The 18,686-nt window shown below is 35.1% G+C and overlaps 1 protein-coding gene across 1 annotated transcript in view; it reads left to right on the top strand.

Moving 5' to 3' along the window:
* SLF1 (SMC5-SMC6 complex localization factor 1) overlaps positions 1-16,740 on the top strand; it is a 29,466-nt gene extending 12,726 nt beyond the window's left edge. The window contains exons 10-17 of the mRNA XM_070935755.1: positions 1,155-1,317; positions 2,720-2,867; positions 5,501-5,646; positions 8,375-8,526; positions 8,893-9,026; positions 10,904-10,996; positions 11,601-11,783; positions 15,668-16,740. Of these exons, the coding sequence (XP_070791856.1) occupies positions 1,155-1,317; positions 2,720-2,867; positions 5,501-5,646; positions 8,375-8,526; positions 8,893-9,026; positions 10,904-10,996; positions 11,601-11,783; positions 15,668-16,176 (1,528 nt within the window). The 3' untranslated portion in view covers positions 16,177-16,740. The remainder of the gene's footprint in view (positions 1-1,154; positions 1,318-2,719; positions 2,868-5,500; positions 5,647-8,374; positions 8,527-8,892; positions 9,027-10,903; positions 10,997-11,600; positions 11,784-15,667) is intronic.
* Positions 16,741-18,686: the final 1,946 nt, after the last annotated feature.

Genomic DNA, 18,686 nt, shown 5'->3' with positions numbered 1-18,686 from the left:
TTTCAAAGATAGGCTGTTCTACTTAGAAATGTATACATTAAATATTAGGGCTGTACATCACTTTGGATTTAGTTGTGCCTTTTCCTGGGATTGTGCAGTTGCCCAGCACACTGTCATTTAACCCAGGAAAGACATGTTTGATTTCAAGAGTTTCAAGCAAGGGCCTACATTTTTGTCTGTATGCTGCAAAGCACTTTTTTGCTTTCAAATCCAATGAGGTGTACAGCCCTATTGCAATAATTAATTATTTCGTGACATGTATTTAAATCATTTTAAAAATAATATGTTTAAGTATTGAAGGTGTTCTGTTTTATTTGAAGTTTTAACTGCAGCAAATTAAAATTGTTTTACACAACCTGCAAATAAAGGTCACAATTTGCTGTAATACACTGTAAAGTGCATTGGAGAACTAAGAGACAGATATTACATATTACAGTTTAGCCGTTCCAAATTTCCAGAATGCAGTTCCTTCCTGTGAAATATATAATCTTTATCTTAGTTACTATATAAATCATAATGTTTCCCACAACTTTTAAGGACATATTTGTGGGATGAGATTCCACTTTAGCTCAGGTATGGGAAATCTGATATCCTCCAGAAATTGTGAACTATCATTTTCTTTGTTTCTTGAGAATTACAGGTCTTGTATCCAAAGGCACATGGCTGTTTAACCCTGATTAGCTAGACCATAAAGAGTTATTTAATGTTGATTTCACCTTTCTGCCTTGCTCTCCATAATATTTTCTAATGTGGTTTCTTTCTTAGTTTTGAAGTTCCTACATACAAACAAAAATAATCTTGTAAATTAAGATAACAATATTATATTATAGCTTTGCTAATAGGCAATCTTGGTACTCATATTTATTGTATGCTGTGGTTGAGCTATTGAACTTCAGCTATTGTAGTCCTTTGTTTGAAATAACAGATGGGTTAAAATATTTTGTTCTTCAAGAAGTCGCCTCTAAATGACAAGATAGCAAGCTTCTACATTTTACATGCCTTAAATGAAGCCTAAAACATCACTTCATTATTTATCACACATTCTATAGATTCTTTGTTATACTGTTAAACTCTACAGGTTTTGAAAATATGCAGCATACTGAAGTCTTAACAAATTAAGTAGTTAAATCCAGAAATGAAATTTTCTTTTACAGGCTTTATGAAGGAAGTGACTCACATAATCCGCTAGTGATGCCACAGACTGTTCTTTTGAACACCTTTTGGTTAGGAAACGATTCATTGCTTTTCAACAAACAAATAAATATTCTAATAGACTGGGTTATATATTCATACAGAGAAAAGTACAGGAGAATTGATGTAAGTTATTTACCTAATATAAATATAAAGAAGGAAAAATAATATTTTTAGATGTCCCACTTTCAGAAAGGCTCTGTTAATAAATATTCGTTGTTGCATACTTTCAATGTAATACAGACTTGATATTTTGTAGTATGACACAGATTATTATATAAATTACCTGTGCATATGAAGTATACATCTAGCGACTGTTTCTTGACAACAGTACAGACACACATGGGGTTTTTTTCTCAGTCAATGCAATAGCCCGCAGGGAAGGCCACAAGTCTTTCCTGCCTTCCTAAACGCCATGCCCTGTCCTCCTTCCCTTAGTCTTGCATTCGCGCACATACACCCAGTCCTTCCCTCAACCTTTCTACACTTAACATACATACACCCAAGCCCTCCTTCCCTCAGTCTCATTCCACTTGTGTACATGCCATCCTGACATATTCCTGTGCTTTTTACTTAGGATTTCCCATTTAACAACCTGTGCATCTTGGGGTTACAGCAGCAACCGGGACTGTTTGGATTGCTTTATGACTGCATCACTTAGTGATAGCTGCCCCAGTCCCAACTTTCGTAACTCAAAGGCTACCTGTAGTGCTGGTAACCATGTCTAATGCAAGTATAGTTTTTACAGTTGACAGGCCCATCCTCCATTCATAGTGATCCTTGTGACCAGCCTCCTTTTAACAGCATGTGGAAAGATAAAAAGATCTTTAAAAGCTAACAGACATTCTAGTTTTATCATATGTGTTACTTCATTGTTATCGGAATCTAATCGTAGATATTTTTTTCCTTAACTGTATTAGCTAGCTTCTATGGAAAAGAACACCAAAGTAATCCCTTACGTTCCTCCTGAAAACCTGACAATTACCTGCTTTACATGAGGAAGAAGAATTGTTATTCCTAATGAATATCCCTTTCTTTTGCACAAAAGACCCATAGTCTCAATATTGTCATATATATTATTCACAAAAATGATAATTGTGTTCTGTGTCATCCCTCAGCCTGCTAAAACAACCAACCTATTTGAAAGATGTTCAACCTCCCCCCACCAATTTCTATGAAGTTCAGCATGCTTCATCCACTCATTAATTCCAACTTCCCTTTAAAAAAGTCCTATTCTGCTGAAAAATAAGTTTAAAAGTATTTGTACCTTTTACCGTTGCTATATTATGGATAGATAAGAGATCTTTCGGGGGGGGGGGGGTTGTATCATATTGAACTACCTTTGAAACAATCTGGACCACATCAGACAGTTTTTGTAGCTTCATATTGGGCCCACTATCTTGAAGCAGTAATTTCTTTACTCCTAGCAACTCAGAAAACATTTTATTTATTAAAGTGAATAATATACAGACAAATATGAGTGTATGTTAGTAAATAATAACAATATAGAACTTGTACTCTTTTTCAGGTCTTCAAACATGAAATAGCTGAGCTATTAAATGCAGTTTTGGGAGCTGTTGTGGAATATTGGATTATTTCAGGCTTCATAATGGACAGAAATATGTTGCCGTCTGTAGCTGATGACCTTGCTGCTTATATTGCCATTTCGTGTGATGGTAATGTTAATAATTAGTAATTAAGCATTAAGCATTATAGCCCTTATTATTTATAGCCTATATTATATATAAATGAAAAACCTGTTTGACTTTTGGAATATGTGCAGTAGAGCCTTCATCTACTATTAATTCTCTGCAACTTTTCTCCTTGACGTTCCTTCTCAAGGGTTTTTTTTTTTTATCTCAGAATCCAGTGATTGACATTGTTGAGCTACCCATGTTATGTCCCTTGAATTTGTGGAACATTACACTAATTCTTTATCATTTATACTGTAATTTTAAGGTGTTGATTACAGGCAGTTCTCATTTAATGACCTCAATTGGGACCAGCAACTCTGTCTGTCAGCCCTCCCAAGGTAGATCAGACAGAAAATGTGACCAAATGATTTAATTCTAGTTTATTGTAAGGCATTTAACAGAATGTTTCTGTTAAGTACTTCAGAAAGTACAAACCTTCCTCTGTCTCCTTTTAAAAGGAGCCTGGTGGCGCAGCAGACTAATAGCCTGTTATTATCATTCAGCTGCCTGCAATTACTGCTAGTTCGAATCTCTCCAGGCTCAAGGTTGACTCAGCCTTCCATCCTTTCTAAGATAGGTTAAATGAGGACCCAGTTTGTGGGGGCAATAAGCTGACTTTGTATAAATATACAAAAAAGTATGAAGGCTATTGCTTAACGCATTGTAAGCTGCCCTGAGTCTCCGGAGAAGGGCGGCATATAAATCAATTTAAAAAAAAAAAAAAACCTGATAGGGTAGAGAGGATTTTTTTTCTGTCTGTTATATAGCTGTGGGCTTCCCACCTCCACTCTTACCCCCCAAAGGTTATTCCGCCATAATACTAAACAACACATTAATTGAGACCTCATGTGACCGCAACTTATGGTTTAACTTTTGGCTTTTCCATTGACTCTACTTGTCAAAAGGTGGCTGTGAAATACAAACTGTGCCAGGGGATGCTGCCACAGTCGTAATACCCACAGGTGTGAAATACCTTAATGCTGATCATACAACCGTGGGGATCCTGAGACGGTCGTAAGTGTGAGGACCACTGTGAGAACCAGTTATTTTTTCAGCACCATTGCAATTGCAAATGGTCACTAAACATTCATTAAGCAAGGACTACCTGTGTCCATAAAAAAGGCCAAATTGGTTAGCAGTTGTTGTAAACTGAAATCTCCCTTGTCAAATATTGTTTTCTTCAAAACATACAGAGATGGTATATCACTGGATGTTTGGGGGGATGTTTTTCTTAATTTCTTCACCTCGTTTACAGACCTGAGATTCCTGGTGGTCTCTCACTTATGTACTAATTAGAACTAATCCTGCTTTCCTTTTTCAGTACCCATCAAATCAGTTAGGTACAGACACCAACTATGACAGTAAACAGTTTAATGCTATAAAAAACTATAAATTGTAACTGTTAACTTAAATGAGATTAATCATTGTTATTCTAAGACATTCCGAGTGCCTTAATATCACAAATTGACCAAGGAGACAAAACCCACATGTATTATTAATATTAATATTAACCAAAGGACAGCAAACTATACAAAAATAGAATGTAGCTTGGCACTGTGTATATGCACAGTGATGGAACATACACCTTCCTTTTTTTTATCTTAGTATGCACTTTTAATTTGGGTGTTTTTCGTTTTCAAGTCAGTGTTGACTCTTGGCGACTGAATGAGTCCCTGCAGTTTTCTTGGCAAGATTGCAGAAGTGGTTTGTCATTGCTGGTTTCCTAGGATTGAGAATGAGTGACTAGCCCAAGATCACCCAGCTCACTCTATGCCTAAGGCAGTACTAGAGCTCACAACCTCCTTGTTTCTAGCCCGATGCTCTAATCACTACACCTGGCTATATAGTATGCAGAATACAAATTGATTATATATACCATCAAAAAATGTAAAAAAAAAAATGAACTTCTCATCCATACTTCCCTAATAAATTATTTTGAATTTTTGTAAAGTATATGGTGAAGTATAAGGCTAAAAATATTTTAAGTCATATATTCTTAAAATTGGCCTTTGCATGACATGCTCCATAAGTAGATGATAGAGCTTGTAATTAAGAGCTATATTATTGTATCAGCTTGACAATATAGAACTTCAACAGATACTATCTGCTACATCCAAGATTTGGAAGTAGAAAATTGTATTGATCACTAATAGCTTATACCATATATTAAATTTGGGTAGACATAATGTAAATTTAAATACATAGAAGTATTTGGCAATGGTTCTCCTGGTACAGGTTTTGAGATTGTAGTTAAAATTGTAACAATTTTAGTTGCATTAATAAGAATATTGCCTTGTATTTGTTTCCTTAAATGCCAAATTGACTCATTGGTTTTTCTGAATCTATGTTTTACTTTAAAACATAGTACAGATTCTGTTTAGAGATATGTAGCTTTTAATTTAAGCGTGAAAACTTGATAAAAAATTGCCTTGGAAATTATTGCTCTTTTTATCATTTTAATCAGTTTTTTCTTCAGATAATTAAATGAGTGATAATTAAAATATTTATTATTTATTTATTAATACTACAAAGATGTGATGTTTAGCAAATATTACAAGGGATTTTTTTTCCAGATTACTGGTCTAAGGTTTAATGTTTGCTCACTTTATTTTTAGATTTTTCATATGAGGAATTGAAAGTATTCATTTCTTCTATCCCATCTCTGTGGCTTGGAATGTTTGTCGCAGAAGCTGTGTTTAAAAATCTGTATTTCCAAAACAGCACTCTTCTTTCTAATGAACTGCTTTCACTTCAAAAAATGGTAAGTGCCATTTGCTCATTTAATGTTATTCTGACCTGTCCTTTACTGTTGGCTTCATCTCTCTCTCTTTCTTGTTGTGAATCTGCCTGATTATCAGAAGTCCTAGTGTATGGATTGTAGAAGTCCCCAATCCCCATTTTCTCAAGGAAAACATGGTCTCTGTCATATACAGTACATAAAGAAGCTACCAAAATATGGAGAACTATTAACATGATCTTGGAGAAACAGTATGATAGCAATTAGCTATTAGCATGATTTAAGCCTATACTTAAAGAGATGATTTGAGACAGGAGTCTCAAACTTGGCAACTTTAAGACTTGTGGATTTCAACTCCTTTGCTGGTTGGAGAATTATGGGAATTGAAGTCTACATGTCATTAAATTGCCAAGTTTGGAGATTCCTGATTTAAGAGAATACTAGAAAGAAATTCAAAATTTGCTTTGCCTTAACTCCCGAGTGTACGAGGGAGGGAAGGAAAAATGGTGTCAAGCTTTCAAAATCCTGTTGCTATACCCTATATCAAGAAAACAAGAGTTCCAGTATTACTTGTGCAGTCTGTATCTTGACCTGGGCTGCATTGAAAGGCTGATAACCAACTGAGCGTGAAAATATTATTTGCATTTTGCATACCTTTGTATTTTGCATATCTTCACATTCTTATTATTTGTAATACATTGAAATCCCTGCAGTGTCTCTCTTAAAATTCCACCCAAAAACCTTGTATCTGTATCAGATCATTCCCATCTTGTGGTCTACCTACGATGGAACATCACATTTTCTTTCGGAATTTTCCTTTTGAGAGGGCAGGTATTCTGATATGAACACCTGTATTATTTATCTGTACTGTTCCAACACTGACTATTTGTATATTAATACATAAAATTAAAAAAAGGAAATTATGCTTTCTCTTTAAATAAAGATTGATTTTGTTTGTTGAGGGAAGGAAGGCCAAGTCACCTTCTTCTACATTAACTGCTCAGCCATGAGTTTGCACAATGGAAATTACTATACTTTTTACATATTTTAACCATGCAAAAGGCAGCACAGTTGATGAGACCAGTCTCCCTCACAGACTAGTGAGGTGATGCCTGAAAGGAAGTGATGGCCGACCCCCCTCCTTTGTGAAATAAGAAGCAGGGCTGGGGCAAAAATTAAAAAGACTTCTGAGAGGAAACTTAAGATCTCTAACTTTCCATGTTAGCGACTTAGCTGTTTTGTTGCACCTTCAGATTTCCTGATCTGAGACTTTGTGTTTCTTATTCATCTTTTTTTATCTAAGCCATTTTATTTGCTCGTACTCTTATCTGCTGTGGCCTTCATTTAACGTTAAAGTAGGACCCTGGAAAGAGGCTAAATAATTATAGTTCCATGTGGAAGTTTAGGCACTTCAGATCAAACTATGTGTTTCCTGAGGGACCATAACCTAATACAACTTCAGTACACATGGTACAAAGTAAACACGACGGCTTTCTCCAAATACGAGAACATATTTTCTCTTTATGTGCAGTTGTTATATGCTACATATGTATAAGAAAGTAAAGTATGTACTACAGGTCATGACACACGTATTGTCATTGCCTGACACCTTTCTTGCAAATGCCCATACTTCTGACATCATATTTCACATTGTGGTCTGAACGTTTGAAACTATAGTTCATAATTTTTAATGTGACAAAAATAGTGATCTTCTTTATTATTGTTCTTAAAGCTAGAATATATGAGACAGAGTTTCCAACAGATATTATTGATGTAGTGGTGTTTAGCTCACCTGGGCTGCTAATAATCCTGGACTTTAGGCAGGCAGAGGAAAGTAACATTGCATTTCCCTGCTCCAGCTGAGCAAATAATCACTCTGTATATTTGAGTGAAAGGATTTTTCCCCTAGTTTAGGCATCTTTCAGTAAGATAAACATCATGGTAGAAATGCCAGCGGAGAAGATATCAGTAGACGAGCGCTTTCCTTCTTTTCTTCAGCTTATATATATCAGTTGCATCTACTGTGTCCTTCCTGTCAAAAGAAGGCTTGGGAGGGGCTTTGGTTCAATTGAGACTACAGTAGGCAACATTTTCAATTACTACTTTTCTGCCAATTCCCTACCTATTCTGTGTATTGTGGGGCAAATTGCATGGAGGAAAGCATAACAGAATTGCAGAAGGAAAGATGGAAATAAAAATCATCTTTTTCTTAGTCCTGATCAGATCAATCTCCACTAAATCAAAAAGCCTGTGAACAGAACATACTGAAGGTATTAAAAAAAAAGTTTAAATATTAATTTTTCAAAAGCTAGGTGTTGCTAAATCACATGTTTTCTCCTTCTAGAAGAAAGTGTAGGGAAAAAAATCAGTAAAAAGCTTAGATTCAGCCCTCTTTGAAGAACAGTGCTATAGACCGAAGGCTTCATTACAGTATATAGATACAGCACAATGTTGTCACAGTCATTGAAGGACAGGACTAAATTTCTTGTGCTCCTTTTTTCCCTTGTATTTTTCTGTTATAGCAAGTTGAGCCATTTTGAATTCCCAATAATGGGTATAAAAGCATAAGAAATGTGTTTCATGGGAGTTACTTTGGCATTAAGAATGATAAAAAACTGTTGTGTAAACTCAAGAGTATGTTTATCTGAAAGATATTATTTAACGATGTTAGCTTTAGATGCAAGAAGAGGAGACTGGTAATGCTTTTAAAATCTTTCAACATGCTCAGACCAAAATGTCATTCTTGCAACAGGTTTCTTGCTATCTGCCTACTTTACAAGCTGGAGTGTGTGAGAAAGAAAAGAAAAAGAAAATAGGGCAATGGCCATGCTCTGACTCTCAGAGGGCATTACTGATGCTAAGTGGCGATAAGCAGAACCAAACCAAAGTCCTGCCTGATGTACCGTAAGTAACATCTACAACACCACTACAGTAGGATTCTGCTTTGAGGGACAGCTTCTGACCTGACCCATTTCTTGAACTCTAAGTGACCTGTGATGTCTGCAAATTATTGTGCCTTGCTGTTTCAGTGATGAGCATGTTTGTGTGTGTACAAGGGTGTGTGTATCTTTCCGTCTAACATATTCTACGTACTGATTGTTCTAATTTTATTGAATTTTGGAGCTAGTTATGTGCTGCTGTGTTAAATTTTGCTGTTTCTGTTTTAATTGCAAGCAGTTAGAATTATGAATACTTTATTATTGTAATACACAGTAGTTGTGTTTAAGGTAAACCTATCATGCCCTCTTTTCAATGTTTGCTTATCTGCAGTGTACAAACCAAGGATAACTCTGCTCATCTACCAAAAAATCTCAAAAAGAAAACCAAGCCTACCATATTGCATGGCAAAGAAAATTGCCATTCTTCAGCGAACCAGATGAATGTCCATAAGATTAATCTTAAAGGTATTGTGCACTTCTAATGCTAAAAATCAAAGGATTTGCAGTAAAGCAATGTCACATAATTAGTTAAGCCAGACATCACTTCCCTGCTTTACATGTTGCACATCATCAGATGCATAAATATGAGAAGTCATATATATAAGGGTGAATGCCCCCCCCCTTTTTTTTGCAGGATTTCCCCCTCTTTTACCTACGTTTGCCAAACACACCAATTTTAAATTGATAGTATACCTTAAATAAATCCATTTGGGTCCTGACTGCCTTATTTCACTAATTCACCCCAACCTGTGCTTGGAAAGGATCAGCATTATCTTCTGATTTGAAAGTCTAATTCTCTTGCTCCCCTCCACTCCTAGACATTTTGTGAACAAAGACTGAAGGGCATGCTGTATTATATATCTTTATTAAGCATGTGGAGTATTTTCTTCTTCTCGGCATTCAGCCCCAGGCTTTACTGTTCATTGTATCGGAAGATAAATGTTGAGGGTTTAAATTATCAGTTTAGTAATTTACCCAAGTTCTACTTAAAGCACAAATTCAGTGAAATGTACTACAGTACAATTGTGATAGGGTTTCTGTGATAAAATGATGATGAATTTAAGCTTGACATTTGTTAGGAAAGGTAAGAGTGATGCAATTAAAATGGTCTTCCTCCTATACTATGTGCCTGAAATAAAAGGATTTTTTTTTTAAAAAAATAATTTTGCGTGGATTTTTATATTTTGTTCTCAGTCTGTGCCAATTTCTCAAGAATTGTGTCAGAAACAATTACTTAAAATTTATATCTTTTTCTTGATTAATGAGAGTGTACAGTAGAATAAATTGGCATATAATTATCATTTAATGTAGAAATAGTTGAAGGTAAGATATTGTACTTTCTTATAACCACCACCAAATATTCTTTGCATAAATATAATGTTCTGAATACAAAGCAAAGCCTGGTAAAGTGGCTTATGATGGATTCAGCCGCATGCAGCATAAACAGCTTGACTTTACCTTTCCTACATGTAGATAAATAATGACCCAATCCAATGGCGCAAACGATTTTAAAAAAAGTTTTCATTATTTATGTTGAGCAACATGTTTTTTATATGCTCTTGTTCTGATATAATCAGTTCACCAAAGTATTGTAGATTAATAGTTTTTTAATACCTGGCCTGCTGCAATTACAACACTACCTAGAAGTTTGCAATTCATATTTCAGGGTGGCAGATTTTTTTGTTTAATCTTTTTCTAGTTCTAAATGAGGTTGTATGTGGGGGGGGGTTTAAAGAAAAAAAAAGATCATTTTATTCGTTTTAATCTCTTCCATTTCCCCCATCCCCCTCTTTTCATTCTGGTACTGTACATGAGCCAGACAGCCTATTGAGAAACAGTAAACCATCTGTTACCAGATTTGAAGTTTCGTATTATACTTGAGTGTGTAGAGGCACTCGTGCTTGGACAGAAACATTCATTTGAATTAAGCTACAAATGCTGTATCAAAAAAAGCCATGCACTTAATGTGGGTTCATGAATATAATTAAGGGAGGGCAACTGCATTCTAAACTTTTACGGCTTCAAATCCAAGCATTTTTGTGCATGTATTCCATGATCATTTGGTGCTTTTATAATGTGACTGAAACATTTTACAACCAAATGTGGGGGGAAGGGAGAGATAATTCCTAGGTTAACCCTTTAGTAGTGCAATCCTTGCTGGATCTGTGACTGAAGAGAAGCTTGGTGGTTTTTAAAAGTGTTCTTTAAAGATATTTGCACTGGGAAGAGGAGATATTTATGATGAATAAATGTTCTGGCAAATAGCACTCCTTAATTCCTTTCACTTTGCTTATTGCCTTGATTTTCTGTTTTGCTTACACTGTATGAATTTTGCATTCTAGGGGAGACAGCTCTGCATATTGCTTGCAAAAGCAACAATGTGAAGAAATTGATTCGTCTTCTGACTGTACCAGGAATAGATATTAATGTTAAAGGTAAGTGGTTGATTTTTTTTTTTTTTGGCATTAAATAGCTACCATAAGCCTTCCAAATAGCTGTGAAAGGTATGTGTTTGTAACGTTCTTCACGATGATTTTCTTACCCATAAAAAAATATATTAAAAGCAAGACTTGAGTGGTAGCTTGGAACGAAAGCTTGTTGAACCAGTCATTTGTTCCGTATAATTCTTGAGATTTTCAGTTAAGCAGAGTAATTATTTAAAAATTACTCCTACCTAGCCAATTTATAATTATGAATTCAAAGTGGTAGCCTTATCCCCTGGATAAGAATATTGTTTAAATTCTAGTAAACCAGCCCCATTTTGACTTCTAAAAAAATCTTTATTTTAATAATACTGTTAATATTAATTTGCTTTGTGGAAAACTTATTTTTAGATTGCAAAATTGCAGTGAATACATCTTTTCAAGTCATGTTTCCTCTTTTAAAATAAAGTACCAAATTATGTGTGATTTTTACTGAAGTTTATTTGTGTAGAAATGTGTTTATTATTTTTTTTAGAAATTTGAATTTTATTTTTATGAACATCCCAACAATATGGATTTTGCTATTTCCTCAAACTCCTCATAATTTATAATTCAGACTATGCTGGTTGGACACCTTTACATGAAGCCTGTAACCATGGTAGCACAGTGTGCGTCCGTGAAATTTTGCAGCATTGTCCAGAGGTAAACCTATTCAGTCAAGTGGATGGAGTGACTCCCTTGCATGATGCACTGTCAAACGGACATGTAGCGATTGCTGAGCTTCTACTTCAGCATGGTGGTGAGTGTATTTATGCTAAATAAGTTTAGAGAAATTTGAATCTCTAAAAATTGCAGAGTATTAAAATTGGAGGCTGTTTGGAATGTCATTTTGAAAGCTGGAGGTTTTCATAAATATTGATGTGTATCTTGCCATATTTATACTCATTCATCTTGTCAGTTAAATTATTTGTGGCTGTTTTTTCATATTTGCTGAATTGCAGATTTGCTTTAAAGATTATCTTAATAAACAACACTATAGATTGCATTTCATACTATCCCAAAACTTGATTTTATATTATATTACAATGAACTGCAGTATGCTTAAGCTGATTGCTTCGTGCTACTTAATAACCAAGTGCTTTTATTTGGGTTGTTTCTTCTGAAAAAGGTGCCTTATTTTAATAGCAAAACACTAAAAAACTATTGTAGATGCCACTTATACCACCTTTTGTGTCTTACTTACATTGTATAACGGTTTACATTTGCATGAGCATTTTATATCTCTAGATGCATAGCATAGTTTGTAATCTTTATTATGCCATGTGTCATTCTGATTTCATGTTTTATCTTGTTTCCAGATTTATATAACTCAGTTGCATAGAGTAAAAAAAAGTGCTGTACCTGATTTTTTACCTAAACTTATCCCAAATTACAAATTAATGCTGTTTTTTGTTTGCTCTGGAAGGCTCCTTTGTATTTGCAGTTGTCTCCTGCCCCCTAAAGGCTATTTGCTTGATCTCTGTCTGACATTCTTTCCCAATCAATATATCCCTGTTCTTCCCTCTCAGTGTATATTTTCCAGAACAGTAACATGATCTCCCAGGTGTTTTATTTATCTACTGCACCATGCAGATGACAGGCCCAGCCAATACCTGGCTTCTCTTCAATCGGTCTAAGTGATGCAAGACCCAATATTACAGCAAGTCCAAGTCCTCAATTGAATGTGGCATTCCACTGACAGATGTGCATTTTTCCTGTGTGTCAATGAAGAATGGCCACTGGATGATCCCCTTGTCCTAAGGGAGAAGATCTACTTGCTCTTTCATTCATCAAGGTCTTCTGGCAACTTTACAGGCTGTGTGCTCAGACTTATCTTTGCTGTCAGTTGCCAGGCTTTGGCCTGTCAGAGGTTTTGACAAGAGTTTGACAAGAACTCTGTGTTGCATATTCAGGGTAGAATTACTCACATTTCTTATTCTTCAGAACCGTTCAAAACTTTCACTCTCTTCATCCGTGTGCCTTTTATTTTTTTTAAGTAACTAACTACAATGCAGTATCAATGTTTTAGAGTTAATTACATTTCTCTTTACTACTCCAGGTAATTTCATCTCTATAAACTTTCATCACAGTTATACTAATATTAATCTGTTTGTTAGTGCCCCATATTCTGCACATCTTTTAATTCTCACAACAACCCTATGAAACAGGTTACTTTGAAAGATTATAATTTGGCCAGGATTATCCAACAACATTTTTCTTACCTCCGTGTACTGTATTAGTTTTAGCATAACGATTTTTAGGCAGAAAAGGGCATTCCAGTTAAATGTAAATAACAGATTCTTTATGACTACCCATGTTATTTGCCAATTCCAAAAAAATATATATTTCTTATCCTGTGGTTTGCAATCCTGTAAAATCTAAATTGATGGGATGTTTTCCCTAACTAGAATAATGTCTATATGGCAGTGAATTACATAGTAATATTTTTTTCCCTATTCTAACAAAACAAAATATGAACAGTGATCACTGTTAAGAAAAAAGAGGTCTCTACTTTTACTTTCTAGTAAGTCCTGGATGCATGCTTTTAAACATTGATTAATATGGACTTTTATATGTACAAATTCTACATACTTGCTGAATTAAAGTAAATGCATTCTAGGTAAGCTACTCAGTGTAGACATGTAGAAGCAAAAAAATCATATTTTCCTTGACAGTGTTGAGATTTTATCATATAAAAAGCTTTTATATTAGCGTAGTTTGCATGACTTCCTACAAAGTAAGAACATAATGGAAAGCCATTGCAAATGTTTACATCATTGGCCAAATTTCTAGCCTATACAGACATGGGTTGCCATGGTGCATAAAGAGAATCCCAGATGAAATAGAAGCGCAGAAACTCATCCCTTTCAAGGCATAGTTAGGCTGCAGCATGAACCAGATTGTTTTCCAGAATAAAAGGAATAAATTTTGACAGTTGTTTTTTTTTTTTTAAATCCAAAATAGTAGAGACAATGTGCTTTTCATAGATCATAACTACATACAGAAAGTTCAATGAAAAATAGACTAAACGTATACTTAAAATCCAGAATGAATACTGTAATCAGATTTACTGATAGAAGAGACTATTTGTAGCTCAAGATTGAACTGTGAGGTCCTTAGTGCTCTCTGAGCTTGGTTCTTTTCTTGCAGACATTTTATTACCAAACTAGATAACATCATCAGTACTGCAAGGAGTGGAGTTTGCTCTCATTTTATAAGCTAGTGTTTGCCCTGTCAGTGTTGGTAGGAATTGGTAAAGATTAACAGCATCTACACACCACTCAAGAGAGACAGTCAAAATCCAAAAAAGGAAACAAAAAGACCAAAACACCTTCTCATTAGGAATCAACACCTAGATTAGCAGAGAGTAACACTAACACTAAAATTAACACTAGTGCAACACTCAAGAAGTAAACAGTACCCCCATCAAGGAACCACCAATATAGGCAAGCTAAGAACCACCACGCTCACTCCCAGCAACCCCAATGGGTGAGGCCCTATTATATAAAATGAGAGAAAACCCCACTTCCTTCTACTTAATCAGATTTCTGCAGCTTAGTGGGATCATAACCTAGAATTTTAGCTATCATGATTATTGCTAATTAGGATTTCTGGGACTTTTATTTCAAACACAGCAAGGAGATATGATGAAATATATTGTAATATACTATACTTACATGTCAGAAGCACCAAAGTGCTTAATGGTGATGTCAGCCGGTGACATCATCATTGCCCAGGGGACGCCTGTTGTAATATAATGTAAGCTGATGAAAACCAAGTTACAATAATTTTGGATGTATATGCTTATTGCATCCCTATTGCATTCGATATGTCTATTCAGAAGAAATTTAATAGAAGTAATATGAGTTACTTGGTTAAAGGGTGCATGAAAGTAAAAATTAACAGAACACCTTGATAAGAGAAATATTGTTGGATCTCCTTACATATTTGAAATTACTTTCAATAATGGTCAACTCTAGAGGACTGTGAAGCCTATTCCAAAACCATTATTTTTCTTTCTTGTAATTATTACATGGTTGAATTGGAGGCATGTTTGTTTCAGGTCATTGACTACAATTCCATCAGGATGCTTACATTTTTGCAAACAACTGAAAATATACTTAGAATTGTAGTTTGTTTTTATACATAAAACTATGTACAACAAATAACCTTTGCTCTGAACAGGAAAGTTTGTTTTTTTTTTTGAGGGGGGAAAGGTGGCTTGGATCCCTAGCTGGAGTCTGCATCAAGCCTGGCTGTTGACAAGTTTTATTTGCATTATTAAAGGGTTTAAGGAATAAATTGTGTGCCACTTAAAACAAAGGAACCCTCAGTTTTGAAAAAAATGACTCAATTGTTATATGATTATGAGGTTCTAGGGAGTGCAATGAAGCATCCCCTCAAAAAAAAGAGACATGCATTAACAGACTTTTTAATAGCCATGGTATAGTGTCTTAACAGGATAAAATCACATTATAAAACATCATCTAATCTTGATTTAAATTATGCTATTTATCTAGTTTTATAAAATCTGATTTTGTTGTTTTGCTTATCTTTAAGATTCATGGAGAGTCCAGACTTTTCTTAGGCACTTTTTGTCTACATGTGTGTGTATAATTTCTGACTGATGTTTGTCTCCTACAGGATCAATATTGCTACAGCAAAAAGATTCTAAAGGAAAGTTACCACTTGATTACATAAAATGTCCAGCAACTAAGCAACGTCTTTTGAATATTGTGAAGCCAGAACAGACAGTTGAGGAATTTCATGCTCAAGTACAAAGTAACTTCTATAAACAACGCAAAGAATTATGGATAAACTTATTTTGCAAGATGTTGTTAAATCTTTGTTCTGTATATGACTTATTTAGACCTTTTCCTATTACCTTTAAAAAGCTTGGTTTCTCAGATCCATTCCTGGTGACAGATGACTGTTATAAGCTTGATATGAACTCTTCTAATCATTGGTTAATAGATCTATATTTTAAAGAGCTTGAAACGTTTCAGAAACTTCCAGAATATCTTCAGAAAACTATTGAGGATCTTAAAAATGACCCAGAAGAACAGAAACAAGTTTTTTTCACAATGTTACAGCAAATTATAATTACAATTCAGATGTCTGGTTCATGTTTAACTAACAAACTTCAAAGTTAGTGTGACTTGCCTAAAATACATAAACTGTAATATTCAGTGGCAATTTTTGCTTGGATAAGTGAAACACATGAACAGTTGTGTTTTTTCCCAACACGTGAAAGGTTGAAGACTGGCTTGGTTGTAAGCCATATTAGAGAACCCTAATATGCAAACTATTATGATCATCCACTTTAATGTCCACTTTCTTTTGTGGAGTAGTTGAAGAGATTTCTAGTTTTACCCTAACTATATAGTTCTCAATGATTCATCAGTTCAGGAAGCTTTAAACTAGCTTTACAACATGCCAGGATTAAACAATTTAGTGTGATTCTTGCTTTTTGATAAGCACAGCTATGAACAAACCAGTTTTTTTACAAATTTTTAATTTCTTGAATGGATTGATAAAATGTTACTGTGAGGCCCAATGTGGTTCATTCACGTAACAAACAAATGACATTGTTACATTTGTGTGAATTTTGTTACAATGCACAAGTGGGTTCAAATAATTGTTCTGCATTAATTCAATTAATCTTCAAGTTATTATATAATGATGGTTTGATGGGTACACTGATGGGTTTTCAGAATACAGGTCTGTAAGTTTGAACATTTTATGGTGATAATGTATATGTGAAATTTCCAAAAGATATATATGTCTTTATATTGTTGTTTATACTGAAATAAACAAGTCATTTTTTATGTAATAGTTTGCATATACTTTTTTAGAAAAATAAATGTTCCAAACTCTTTTAAACATATGTACTTCATTTTTAAACGTATTGCCTTAAATATCTGCATTTCTGCAACTGTAATTACTGCCAAGTGGTACTAAGCGGTAATTATTTTGTGTTCAAATGAGGAAGTACATTGAATGAAGTGTCTTTCATTTGAAAAGGGATGATATAGGAAAGTAAGATCACATCTCTGCTGCTAAGAGATATCAAAGAGCATGAGTATTTTTTTTCAATAAGTCTCTCTCTCTTCTGTCTCTGAAAGGGACAAAGGAGAACTTTCAAAGTTACGAGCCCCACAGAAAGACTGTTCTCACATACTTCTTTATAGTAACTAAAACCCAATCCTGCTTCACTCTTAAACGAAAGCACAAACTTGCTGGGCCTTAACACATTCTTCTTGTTCCTCCTAGCCTCTACACAGATCTCAAGGTACAAAGAAATCTCACCTTCCTGCCAAGATTACCTTATCAGACAAAGCAGCATATCCATGAAAATCTTCCTCAAAACTTAATGGGATTCAGATTTTGCAATGAAGTTTATCTGTACTTTTTTTTTCTTTTAAACCATCTCCAGGCAGTTTTTATGGATGAATTTATCCAAACTTTTTTTTCAATTTTATTTCAAAGTAGGGCATAAAGCTGAGATGGAATTATTTGTGTGGATTGATAATGCTGGTATTGGGTTGTTCTCTTTGCTCTCTCAGGGACCTTCTATATCATTGATTGTTATATTTTTCTGGACCAATTGTGGGGACTAAGTGGGAGAGGTAGCACATCAGATGTCAAGGCCTCAGAAGTCTTAACCCCGTCTTGATTAAGATCTATATCAGTAGTGGGTTTCAATTTCGGCTGCTACCGGTTCACTCATGCACAGACGTCTGGGTGGGTGGGCGGAGCCTCCCACCCCCGCCGCTACCGCTTCGCCCGATCTGGGGCGAACCGGTAGCAACCCACCACTGATCTACATGGAAGCAGCAGTGTGAGTTGTAATGGGCAGGTTTTGTTAATGCTCATGTAATGGCTCTTCTCTGATAATTTCACTGATGATCAGTAGGTTTCTAAGTGCAATTCAAGGTACTGGTTTGTTACCTATAAAGCCCTATATAGCCTAGGGCCTGATTATCTGAAGAATGACTTGTCTCTGGTTTTTATCTGTCCTGCATGGTCACATTTGGCATGCTCCAAGTCCAATGAAACAATGTCATCGATCGGAAATAAGATTCTGTGCTGGAGCCCCTGCTGTCTAGAATAGTTTTCAATAATTTTGAAATGCCCTCTATCCTGTCTGCCGTTCAGTGAGCCTTAGAAACTTGGCTCTTCTCCAGCCTTTGGAGGTTGTCAGGCCCTTTTAGATTAGATGTATTATGGGGCAGAGGGTTTTTAATTCTTTCTTCTTAGCAACTTATTTTCTGATTGGCCTTTTTGGATTTCTAAACCACAGTGTCATTGTGGAATCATGTGGGCCTCAACATTTATTTTATTAATAAGTAGATAAATTTGTCTTGGCATTAGAGCCCTGGATGATCCATGAGCTTTGTTTCCATTGCACCTGCACAGAAATGGGGCAGTGATACTTTTCTGTATTAGGCAGAAATCCTCCATTGTGATGTGGGGCGAGGAAAGCCAGAAAATTGAGCTGTTTCATTATTATTTGCAAAATCTATCATTCCCCTCAATTGGATTCCAGTATTAGGATAGGTCATAGAAAAGTAACCTTGGTAACCATTTGGCAGGTTCATATGAATATTCTTCAACTTGCATCTCAGAAAGATGAAGACAGAAGACAGATACAAGGACTTTG

Source organism: Pituophis catenifer, unplaced genomic scaffold, assembly GCF_029215685.1.
Source record: "Pituophis catenifer annectens isolate HBS135680 unplaced genomic scaffold, rPitCat1.0.hap2 SCAF_2, whole genome shotgun sequence".
Lineage (NCBI taxonomy): Eukaryota > Metazoa > Chordata > Lepidosauria > Squamata > Colubridae > Pituophis > Pituophis catenifer.
Note: the sequence above shows the minus strand (reverse complement) of the source record. Positions and strands in the feature narration are given on the sequence as shown.